The 12,766-nt window shown below is 43.9% G+C and overlaps 1 protein-coding gene and 1 long non-coding RNA gene across 2 annotated transcripts; one reads left to right on the top strand and one right to left on the bottom strand.

Annotated features, from left to right (window-relative positions):
- Positions 1-734: 734 nt before the first annotated feature.
- Positions 735-3,906, top strand: LOC105357611 (uncharacterized). Its single transcript, XR_911486.4, has 2 exons — positions 735-871; positions 2,961-3,906. It is a non-coding gene; the product is annotated as an uncharacterized LOC105357611 (long non-coding RNA).
- Positions 3,907-4,741: 835 nt separating this feature from the next.
- Positions 4,742-12,675, bottom strand: rnf224 (ring finger protein 224). Its single transcript, XM_011492844.4, has 3 exons — positions 12,534-12,675; positions 11,728-11,958; positions 4,742-5,123 (listed from the first exon to the last, which is right to left on the bottom strand). The coding sequence occupies exons 2-3, from the start codon at positions 11,950-11,952 to the stop codon at positions 4,803-4,805; spliced, it is 546 nt and encodes a 181-aa protein (XP_011491146.1). The 5' UTR covers positions 11,953-11,958; positions 12,534-12,675; the 3' UTR covers positions 4,742-4,802.
- Between the last annotated feature and the right edge of the window lie 91 nt (positions 12,676-12,766).

The raw sequence follows: 12,766 nt of genomic DNA, 5'->3' as shown, positions 1-12,766 counted from the left end.
AAGACCCAAGGTGTAGATCTACCACACCAGACAAGACCCAAGGTGTAGATCTACCACACCAGACAAGACCCAAGGTGTAGATCTACCACACCAGACAAGACCCAAGGTGTAGATCTACCACACCAGACAAGACCCAAGGTGTAGATCTACCACACCAGACAAGACCCAAGGTGTAGATCTACCACACCAGACAAGACCCAAGGTGTAGATCTACCACACCAGACAAGACCCAAGGTGTAGGCTGTGCAAAGAGGCGCCTGAAACAATCCAGTACATAACTGCAGGATGTAAGATGCTGGCAGGTAAAGCATACATGGAGCGCCACAATCAAGTGGCTGGAATAATATACAGGAACATGTGTGCAGAATATGAACTGGAAACCCCAAGGTCAAAATGGGAAACACCTCCGAAGGTGGTAGAGAATGAGAACCAGACATTGTACGGTTGATGTCCAGCTCCTCTGAAAATGGAGAATGTGAAAACTTGTCAAGGACTTTTGAAACAAAAAGGAGCAGAATCAATAGCCGGATTCTTCAGCTATGACCTAGTTGTTCAAAAATGCCTTTAGCTGGGTTCGGTTTTACGTCTGTGTTGATCCCAGTCCCTCTGGGTGTGTCTATGAAGCCAGAAATGAAAGGAATGAAGCAAAGACCAGTTTCTGTCCAACCTGTTGGAGAACGGGGGGGAGCTTCATAGAAATGAACTGACAGAGAGAGAGGGAGTGTTGACTGGTAGAACAGGTTTAGGTGAGGTGGTCAAGTGAGCTTGAAGCAGACCAGGGAGCGAGCTGCCGTGTCATTGTTTCAACACAGAGAGGAAGAGAAAACCGCAAAGAGGACTCTCGGCGGGAAGAGAAGCTGACTGTGGACAGGTGAGTTACCTGGGAGGCTTGTTCAGGTACAAAGGGAGGGACACAGGCTTCAAAACATGTTTCTCTGCAGAGATAGTTGGGAAAAACCAACAACACAAAGTGGATTTTTACCTGTGGTGATTCTGGTTCTGCTGCAGGTTTCTGCTCAGTACTGGCCAACGTCATTTTAAAGCATCTGTCGCTCACAGACTTTTCAAAACACACCAGAGACAAATTTAGCCGGTTTGGGATGATCTGGACTGAACCACTACCAGAGAAATTTAGATTGGGGTTAAAGTGCCTAGGATAGAACAAGGGTTGAGTGATCTAAAAACATTTTCCATCTCCAGGATTTCAGCTCTGTGTTCATCCAAACAGGCCCTGATAAAACACTGAGTAGTGAGGAATATGAAAGATACTTTTGTCTTTGTGTTTATTTGATTCTATTAAGACATTTTGATCAGAATGACGGTACCGCGATTTAGCCGCAGCTTCATCAGTTGTTTTAGGAAAAGTCCCGCCCCTTTAACTGTCTCCGCAAATCATTCTTAGAAGTTTAATCACGCGTCATCAGACTGACCAATAAAGTTTCCAACAAAAAAAACAGCTGAAGCTCGTCTTTAGCGGTGTAGCTTTCCGCGGGACCCGCTGTCAGACCGTGGAACAAGTGAAAAAAAAGATGACGCTCAGAGACACGAGTCTTTCTGCGTTTAGCGGTTGTTTCTACTACATCTCCCATGATGCATTGGGTTAAAGTCACAGCGTCTGGGCACACGATGAGTCTCTATTAACGTCTTGAAACAACAACAAACACTCATCAAACAGTTTTTAAATCTTCTAACTTAACTTTTAGTACTTCTTTTAGAAAAAAGCAGCTGCAGCTTCCAGCTTTTTCTGCCACAATTATCACAAAAATGCATGTGAGATCATGGAGGGACTGTAGATAAATACAGACTAGGAGTTTCTCCTTTTTTAATTTGGGGATTTTTGGTGTGTGCCAGGATTTTTGTCAAGGTTAAAGTGTGACGTGGCTCAAAAAAGGTTGAAAAACGCTGATCTAGGCCACAAAGACATTTAGATAAACCATGTTCAAATACAGGAAGTCGCGTGAGCCTGGAGCAGGACAAGGCTTGCTCCTGGTTTAGCTGCAAGTTTGTTTTGTTTAGATCTGCTTCTCATTTTTAACCCTTGTGCTATCCTTGGCACTTTAACATTGGGACGTTGCCCATCAATGCAAGGGGGGGGGGGGTCATCTAAGATAGCACAATGTTTAACCCTTGTGCTATCTTAGATGACCCCCCCCTTCCATTGACATGTTCTCCCTACCATGACAAAGGTGGATAAAGGTGGAAAGATTTCATGTAATCCATGGACACCAGTGAAGATCACAAATCATTGAAGAAAAAAGGTTCAGAGCTCTGTCTAGTGGGTCTAGATGACCCCACTCCCAATGTTAAAGTCCATAGGATAGCACAAGGGTTAGAGGAAGACCAGAGAGGAGGTTTCTGGATGCAGAGAAGGAAAACATGAAGGTAGCTGCTGGTAGAGGGTGCAGGAGACAGACGGAGGAAGCTGATTGGCTGTGGAGACCCTGAAGGGAAAAGCAGAAGAAGTTGTCCGTAAAGACAGACTTATGGAGACGAGGCTTTGGCGGGAAGGACACACAGTGACACAGTTTCTTCAGTCTCCAAAAAAAGGTTAAATTGGGAGGGGTAGTTTTTTCAGATCAACCCCCCTCCATCAAATCAAAATGGCTGATGTAACAGCCCCCACACACATAGATACAAACGTGACCCTAAATAGAAAATACATAGAAAATGAAGCAATAATGATGGAAAAGTAATCAGACTTTTAACTTAATTTTTTTTTGGTTTAAACGTCTAACTTCTGATGGGAAGATGCTCCTTTCAGCCTCTGGTAGTTTTTGGGGAACTGCAACCGCCGGTAATTAATGCTCAGAATCCAGAAATGAAAACCAGAATATTTCCCCAATAAACCAATGAGTTGAGCTGAAGGAAGTGTGGTATTTCTGATGTTCTCTGCAGCTTCAGTTTTGACAAAAAGTTCTCCACAGATCTTCACCTCTAAAAACTCTCTGGTCTCATCACAGGTTGACGGTCCTGCTTCCTATTTCCGCCTTTCCTGCTGTGGTTGGTTCACTGACTGGACTCTGCTCCGCCTCCACAATGTCATCAAACATCAATGTCTCTCTGGATAATCCATATGGTCAGGTGACTATCCCGAGGGCAAAGCTCCGCCCCTCTGATGGGGGCAGTACAGTAATAGCAAATCCAACAGCTCTCAGCAGCAATGATACATCTTACACATTTTCAAGCTCCGCCCACAAGGATTCATATATGGTGAAGGAAGATGAAGGTGTGGAAGAGGAGAAAAGGGGCTGTTGCTACCGCTGCAGGAGGAGGAAGTGACATCACTGCGGCAGTGATGCAGGGACTGGATCCATGTTATTTTCCTACGGAAAGAGAGTTCAAAAGCCAGAGGGGAACAACACGAAGGGCAGGACGCTACATCACGAGGCCATTTTGTTTCTGCAATCAACTTGAGCAAACCATGGTCATGAGCGAGGCGTAGTCCAGCTGAGAAGAAGTCCTGTCAAACAACGCTGGAACCAGTTTTAGAGTCAAAAGTTTCAAAGTGACCACAACTATCTTCCCCTGAACCTCTGTAACCTCTGACCTCTGCTTCTCTGCTGGAGACTCCACCCCTTTCACAAGTTCTACTAAAATAATGGGCGCTCAGAACTGCAGGACCTGGATACCTGACTGGTCATGGGGTGATGGTTCTTCTAGAACGTTCTGACAAATCAATAAAAGTTTGAGACACACAATGGCTGCCCTTGACACCGTCTAAGTTTCTTGCCACCATTGTTGCCATCAGCTAAGGTGCACATCCCATGAAGCGGCAGCCTCAGTAAACTCTGAGCAGTATGTGTGTATTTGTTGCATGTCTGATCTTGTTCGGGTTGTACTAGAACACATCTCGTATGTAAGTGTAAAAGCTGTACATATGACAATAAAAGGATTCTGATTCTGATATTTCAGAATGATGGACTTTTATATATGTAGTTGTAGATTTAGATAAGTTAATTCTTCTCTAAGATTTCTGGTAAATCGCCTGTCCGTCCTGGGGGAGGATCCCTCCTTCTTCACCCCTGAGGTTTCTTCGTTTTTTCCGGAATCCGTTTTTTTTGGGAGTTTTTCCTTACCGTGAAGGGGGGTCTAAGGGCAGGGATGCCAGTATAGCTTAGTCAGTTTTGTTAGTTCATTTTAGTATTTTTCTATTGAACTCTTTGTATTCGTGATCCTTTTGAGTTCATGTTTTACTTTGAAGCCCATCGAGACGACTGTTGTTGTGATTTTGGGCTATACAAATAAAATTGAATTGAATTGATATGTTTACGGACTATTGTCCCTCTGATTCTTGGGGTCCGTTTCTGCTGGTCTTTTACATTTGGACCCAACCGATTGAACTGGCTCAGAAGAACATCCAGAGTCTGTCCGAGTTTATTTTGTAAACAGAAATAGTTCTGTTCTGTGTGCAAAAGTTCTGACCCGTTTCTGCTGGGAAGTGCTTTGATGAACATTAACCCTTGTGCTATCCTAGGCATTTTACCATTGGGAGTGGGGTCATCTAGACCCACTAGACAGAGCTCTGAACCTTTTTTCTTCAATGATTTGTGATCTTCACTGGTGTCCATGGATTACACACGTTGAATCTGGTTGAGGGATTCATGGAGTCTGGAGAACTACAGAAGATCAGCAGCTGTGGACGAGGCGGATTCAGACGGAGGCGGTAAGGGCAGAGGAGGAGAAGCTAGTTTTGCTCCACAGATGGAAACAACACAGAAAAATCACAGACAAGAAGCAGAAACAGCGGTTCAGTTGTTTTTATTTCTGGCTTTTGATTTTGTGCGATTTTTCTGTCAAAAGAGTCAGTTACCCCGCCATGTGCAGCAGAACCAGCAGCATAAGGAACAGGGCAAAGGTGGGCAGCAGTTGCCATAGTGATGGAAGCGAGGCTCAGCCAGACCTCCATGTGACCTCCTGTAATCATTCTCCTCCGTCCCCAGCCACAGCTTGCCCTTAGCTACCATCTCTCCTGAAGGCCTCCTCTCTCTGCCACTTGGGTTCCAGGGGATGCAGGCCTGCTGGCTTTTGACCCCCAGAAAGGACGTCAAGTCCAAGTCCAGACCTGCAGCTCCTCCTCTGGGTCGGGGTGTGTTTTGTCGACACTGAGGACAGGGGATCCACACCTACAGGGGTGGGAGGGCAAATCACATTTAGCCTGCAGCAAAGCCACATTCCAGTGAAAATTTATGCATTTGCAGAATGAAAAAAGTCCACATTCAAAAATGGGTCAGTGTGTCTGTGTATGTCAGCGAGTACACACATTAACCCTTGTGCTATCTTAGATGACCCCCCCCCCCCCCCCCCCGTTCCATTGACATGTTCTCCCTACCATGACAAAGGTGGATAAAGGTGGAAAGATTTCATGTAATCCATGGACACCAGTGAAGATCACAAACCATTGAAGAAAAAAGGTTCAGAGCTCTGTCTAGTGGGTCTAGATGACCCAACCCCCAATGGTAAAGTGCCTAGGATAGAACAAGGGATAACACCACTGACTGACTGTGGACGGAGCCAGCAGACCACACGTCATCTGGTTGGCAGCTGCATTGATGCTTGGCTCCACTGCAGCTGCAGTCTTACCCTCATTTGTATGAGTAGTTTGAAAATGGCTTTTCTGCTTTTGTTCTTTTTAAATATTAATGTTTTTCTTCTCCAAATGTTTAAATTTTTAATCATCTTCACTGGATCACTGCAGTTTTCAGAAAAGATCCAGAAAGAAGAGACAAAGTTTGGACTGAATGAGCAGCTTGTGTTGATTTTTTTCCTGAAATGGGACTAAATCTGAAGGAGCAGTGATTGTACCAAGCAATCAGTTGTTCCTTTCTTTGTCTTAAAATTCTAAAAGTTGGAACAACCAGGTAGGAAAATCTGTCATGAAATGTTTTTTAATGTACTTATCTAAACGTAGAAAACAATAAAGTTTCTGTCTGAGTAATAACTAAACTGCATTTAACCCTTGTTCTATCCCAGGCACTTTAGCATTGGGAGTGGGGTCATCTAGACCCACTAGACAGAGCTCTGAACCTTTTTTCTTCAATGATTTGTGATCTTCACTGGTGTCCATGGATTACATGAAATCTTTCCACCTTTGTCCACCTTTGTCATGGTAGGGAGAACACCTCAATGGAAGGGGGGGGGGGGGTCATCTACGATAGCACAAGGGTTAAAGGATTTGATATTAAAGCCTCTGCCAGAGTCTGAGCACAAAGCTGTCGCTGTTATAGACTCCAAACAGGAGAGAAGACATTCAAATTTAGTAAAGATGTCACAGCTGAGCACCATGATGAGGATGGGATTAGAACCCTGAGGAAAACACTTGAATGTGCCGCTAAAGACAGAAGACAATGTCAGTGAACGCATCTATGAGCCACTGATGGACATCACCGGTGCCAGTTGGAGGACAGAGAGCTGATGTGACCGAGGGCAGTGAAAGGCGTCCATGAGGGGCAACAATGATCTCAGAGGAAGATCAGAAACGAGAAATCCATTGGTAACGCTTCCTTTTAGAGTACAGTACTTACAGTGTACTTAAGTGGTATTTATATGGTATTTATTGTGTAACTACTGGGTACTTACAGGGTGTTTACATGGTACTTTTTATGGGACTTACTGGGTACTTACATGGTACTTTTTTGTGTCTACTCTGTACTTACATGGTACTTGCTGTGTATTTATGTGGTACTATTTGATTCATACTTATGTGGTACATACTGGGTATTTATAATATACTTACTGGGTATTTACATGTTGTGCAAAGGTGTCTTTTGTGGTACTTAACACATGTAAGAACAAGGTAAGTCCAAATAAAGTTCCTTCAATTTAAGTCTGCACGCGTATGTTTCATGGTATTTACCATGAATTTACCACAACTACCCCTTAAGTACAATGAAACTGGACTGTAAAAGAAAGTCAGCCCTGTTTCCACTCTATTACATGGTACTTTCAGTACTAAATGCTGGGTATGATCACGTATTACCTTCCTGTACAGTGTACATACACACTTTGTCTTCTGACCAAATGAGACAATGCTATTGTAATTGTAAAAACATATTCTGGCCTGATTACTTCTTGTAACGTGGCAAATTTAAAGAGAAACAAGACAGCAGTGAAAACAACAATCTTTAATATGATACACTTCTGCAGCATACAATGCAGTTACTTCACCTTTACCAACAAGTTAGCATTGTCTCATTCTGGGTCATTTATGGTATTAAATACACAACAATAATTTAAGCACAAAACAATTGAAGAAATGGGAATGCAGACCAGTTCTAAGTTTCTTCACATTTAATCCACAGCAGCCTCCCTCTTATTCTTGCAATTTGCAGGACTTGCAGGGATAAATTGATGATAAAGATGAGGGTTAAAGAAAACTACAGATAATAACAACAATAATGGATTAGATTATCTGTGCTTTTCCAGACGCTCAAAGTTCTTACAATGTTCCCATCATTCATTCATTCATTCATTCATTCTTGGTGATGGTAACTACTGATGTAGCCACAGCTGCCCTGGGGCAGACCGACAGTGTACGGCCCCTCTGACCATCACAAAGACATTCACACGGGTCCACACACCGGTTGAGCCGCGCTAGTGGCAAGGAAAGGGGGGGTGTACTGCCCAGGGACACAGTTGGCCGGGGATTGACCGGCTGACCCTTTGATCATTGGACAACCTGCTCAACCACCTGAGCCACTGCCACCCTAAGATCGTGCTGTAACCATTGGTTTTAACCAATCCATTCATATCTAAATTTTTGGTCGACGAGCCGATTCCAAATCAATTTTTTTTTATACGGTCCAAATGAATCTGATTCCCTGAACTAAAATGGATCCAGAACTTCATCGAAACTTCCAGCAGTGAGACTCAGACAGAAATTCCTGCTACTGATCAGTTTTCCAGATTGTTGGATTTCTTCCAGATCATCAAGTTAAATGAAATCTGTGTCCAAACCAACAAGTAAACTAGACTGAATGTCAAATCCATTCACATGTTAGTTTCCTAAAGTTCACCACTGTTGTTTTTCCACATCCAAAGAATCCAAAGGGAACATTCTTAGAACATTCTAGACACTGGATGGTCACATGACTTTATTCAAAGTCTGTCCACACATTGGACTGGAATGATGGACTGATCCGTGTTGATGACATCACACGTGTGTTGCCTGCTGTGCAATTGGTCGTTTTTACGTCACAGTGAAATAAACCTACTGTAGCTCAATCCAGATGGTATTTTCCAAAATCCATTGTTGATCAATTCATGTCATTTTGTAACGATTTTCTTATGGTTTGGATCGATTCCATTTGATTAACAACTTGCCTCAGATCGATCTTTCTCTTTCGGCTTTTCCCATCAGGGGTCGCCACAGCGAATCATCCTTTTCCACCTCACTCTATCATGAACATCTTCTACCCTAACGTTAGCCAACTTCATGTCCTCTGTTAAGACATCCATGTATCTCCTCTTTGGCCGTCCTCTTGCCCTCCGGCCAGGCAGCTCCATCTCCAACATCTTTCTACCAATATATCCACTATCCCTCCTCTGAACATGTCCAAACCATCTCAGTCTGGCTTCTCTGACTTTGTCGCTAACACAGGCAACATGAGCCGTCCCTCTGATGTACTCGTTCCTTATCCTGTCTAACCTGGTCACTCCTAAGGAGAACCTCAACATCTTCATCTCCGCTACCTCCATCTCAGCCTCTTGTCTCTGTCTCACTGCTACCGTCTCTAACCCATAGAGCAGAGCTGGTCTCACCACTGTCTTGTACACCTTTCCTTTGAGTCTTGCTGGCACTCTTCTGTCACACAACACTCCTGACACTTTCCTCCACCCGCTCCAACCTGCCTGCACTCGCCTCTTCACCTCTTTTCCACACTCCCCATCACACTGAACTGTTGACCCCAAGTACTTAAACTCCTGCACCTTCTTCACCTCAGCCCCCTGTAACCTAACGCTTCTACCTTGATCCCTCTCGTTCAGACATATGTATTCTGTCTTACTACGACTGACCTTCATGCCTCTTCTTTCCAGAGCAAACCTCCACCTCTCTAGCTGTTCCTCCACCTGCTCTCTACTCTCACTGCAAATTACAATGTCATCCGCAAACATCATTGTCCAGGGAGATTCCTGTCTTACCTCGTCTGTCAGCCTGTCCATCAGCATAGCAAACAAAAAAGGACTCAAAGCTGATCCTTGGTGTAGTCCCACCTCCACCTTGAACTCCTCTGTCTGACCTACAGCACATCTCACCACCGTCATACTTCTCTCATACATGTCCTGAACTACTCTGACATACTTCTCTGCCACTCCAGACGACCTCATACAGTACCACAGCTCCTGTCATACGCCTTCTCTAAATCTATGAACACACAATGCAGCTCCTTCTGACCTTCTCTGTACTTTTCCATCAACATTCTCAAAGCAAAAATGGCATCAGTGGTGCTCTTACGGGGCATGAAACCATACTGCTGCTCACAGATCTCCACCTTCTTCCTAAGCCTGGCTTCCACTACTCTTTCCCACAGCTTCATTGTGTGGCTCATCAACTTTATTCCTCTATAGTTGCTGCAGTTCTGCGTGTCACCCTTGTTCTTAAAGATTGGGACCAGAACGCTTCTCCTCCATTCCTCAGGCATCTTCTCACTCTCTAAAATCCTATTGAACAACCTTGTTAGAAATTCCACTGCTGTCTCTCCTAGGCACTTCCATACCTCCACAGGTACGTCATCAGGACCAACTGCCTTTCCGCTCTTCATCCTTTTCAGAGCCTTCCTAACCTCATCCTTTCCAATCTCTGCTACTTCCTGCTCCACAACAACCACATCTTCCTCCCTTCTTTCCCTGTCATTTTCCACGTTCATCAGCTCCTCAAAATACTCCTTCCATCTTTTCTGTACACTCTCCTGGGTTGTTAGCACCTTTCCATCTCTGTCCTTAATCACCCTTATCTGTTGCACGTCCTTCCCATCTCTGTCTCTCTGTCTGGCTAGCCTGTACAAGTCCTTCTCTCCTTCCTTTGTGTCTAACCTGTCATATAGCTCATCGTAAGCTTTCTGTTTGGCCTTTGCCACCTCTCTCTTCACTCTACGCTGCGCTTCCTTGTACTCCTGTCTACCTTCCTCAGTCCTTTCTACATCCCACTTCCTTTTAGCCAACCTCTTCCTCTGGACGCAGTCCTGTACTTCCTCATTCCACCACCAAGTCTCTTTACCGTCTTTCCTCTTTCCAGATGACACACCTAGCACCTTCCTACCTGTTTCCCTGATAATCTCTGCTGTAGTTTCCCAGTCCTCTGGAAGCTCATCCTGACCACCCAGGACCTGCCTCAACTTCTGCCTAAATTCCTCACAAGTTTCTTCATTCTGTAGCTTCCACCACTTGGTCTTCTTTTCTGTTTTCCCTCTCTTCTTCTTCCTGACCTCCAGAGTCATCTTACACACCACCATGCGGTGCTGTCTGGCTACACTCTCTCCTACCACCACTTTGCAGTCATTAACCTCTCTCAAATGACCTCGTCTACATAGGATGTAGTCCACCTGGGTACTCCTACCTCCACTTCTGTATGTCACTCTATGTTCCTCTCTCTTCTGGAAGTAAGTGTTGACTACAGCCATTTCCATCCTCTTCGCAAAGTCCACCACCATCTGTCCCTCCAGATTCCTTTCCTTCACACCTCAGATCGATCAGGTTGCCTCAGATCGATCAGGTTGGGTAAATGAAGTCATCCATTAAGCGTTACATCCCTACTTGCAGAGTGATTTGGGCCTGCAAACTCAGCAGAAGCTGCAACGCTTCACCTCACTGCTAACCAAAGACACTTTATGTGTTTGTTTGTTTTTTAATCATTAAGCAATTTATTTATAAACTGTAGCTTGAGAACACACAAACCATTGACATCAATTTATAGAGTTTGCTTAATTTAACTAACTAATTTATAATAATTTATTTAATAACTAACTAACTAATTTAATTTATTTTACTTTTGACAGTAGTAGATTCAAGTTTCTTGAATGTGTCCTGTGTCAAATAAGATTCTCCTACAGATTCACTTCAATAAAAAAGCAAGAAAATCATGAAAAAATGTTTTTTATTGCTATGATTTAAAGGCCTTATCATGCTAAGCCTCTCAGAGTAAACTATATCCATGTACATTTTTATATTTTACCTTTGACACGCTAAAAGAACATTTTTTTTAAATAAAAAATGAGTTATTTTTGCAGCTCATTGTCCTTCCCGGAAGTGAGACGACTCTATCTCTGAGGCTCCGCCTTTATCTCCTTGTGGGTGCCGCCCATTTCATGACTCATCCTAGAGTCTGCCTCAGCATCGTGTCTGCTTTTCTCCCACGAAATCAAAGAACATCCGAACTTTTGCAGAGATGGATGTTCATATTGTTCATGGAAAATGAAAGCGTTTAGCCGATCATCGCTAGCTCCTCTGAGAAAGTGGGCGTTAGCCTGGGGGCGGGCTAGCCCTTCAGAAACCGCAGATAAGAAGATGCAGAAAAAACATCACCAGCTCCTGAATCCTGCTGGGCAGCCCAGAGAAGGTAGTGGATGAGGGGCCGCTAATCCCAGTCGGACACCGCAGATTATAGAAAGTCTAACTGCATCTGGTTCTGGAGCCACACCTGCTTCAGAACCAGGAAATCTGGATACAGGGCCCTCAGCTCCACCCAACTCGTGGTCACAAACCAAGGCGAGTACTGATGATGTCATTGCTCACCTGCTCATTGATCACCGTGTCCAGTCTTTTCAGACAAGCCTGACAGAAGGCGTGGCCACAGTGCAAGCGCCGCGGTAACCGCGATGCAAGGTCATAGCTGCAAAAACACACGATGCACACCAGGTCCTGCCTTCTTGATGAAATCACCGTCTCCACGAAGACCGAGGAGGGAGGAGGCTGACTTTTAGTCTCCTCCTTCCCAGCTTCTTCCTTCTTGTCTGACATTTTTTTCTAATTAAAAAAAGAAAAATTTGTCTTTACAATCCAGAGTTTTTCCAGACTAAAGCTGAAGCGGAGACAAACCAGAGAAATCAAGGTGAATTCTGTCAAAACATCATCTGTAGTATTTTACAAAACACAAAGAAATGTAATAACGTAAATGCTTTCCTCTGATTTTCCATAAATAGTCTTGAAGTTCAGTCTGATGTCATGACTCAAACTCAAGACATCTGGATCAACGAGAACTTCAACAATTCCAACATTCACCACTAGGGGAAACTGTAAGTGAGAATGTAAAAATGCTTCACTAAACTAGTCCTCAAGTTAAAAAAACTACTTTTATGGCACAAATAAAGGGAATGCAAACTTCAGCCAGATCAAAATGAAGCTAAAGTGATTTCACACTGAACTAGCTAAACATTCAAGGCTAACAAGTCCTTAACATGGTCCAAACTGAAGCTACTCCTAAACTAAAACGGTCTAAAAATCCAGATTTCAGGATTAAGGACCATTTCTGTTCCTGTTAGGGTTAGTGGGTTCTACTAAATTCTTCTGCTTTTAGCTGTTCTCCTTCAGGACAGACTCACCTGGGCTCCTTTCTGTGGGAACGTTGTCTTTTTTCTTCACATTTCTGTTTTTGTCTTTCTTCCTGTTTTCCTCCACACTCTGCTTCTTTCCTTTCCCGTCTGCTGTTTAAAAAACCTTTCCTTCGTTTCTGTCGGGATGTTTTGCTTTTTTGTCTGTTCTCCCTCCGTTCTGCACTGTCAGAGAGAGAGAGGTTCCGCTTCATCAATAATTCAGGCTCGCTCTCCCATGTAAC

Source organism: Oryzias latipes, chromosome 12 (assembly GCF_053564925.1).
Source record: "Oryzias latipes strain Hd-rR chromosome 12, Olatipes_Hd-rR_3.1".
Taxonomy (NCBI): Eukaryota; Metazoa; Chordata; class Actinopteri; order Beloniformes; family Adrianichthyidae; genus Oryzias; species Oryzias latipes.
Note: the sequence above shows the minus strand (reverse complement) of the source record. Positions and strands in the feature narration are given on the sequence as shown.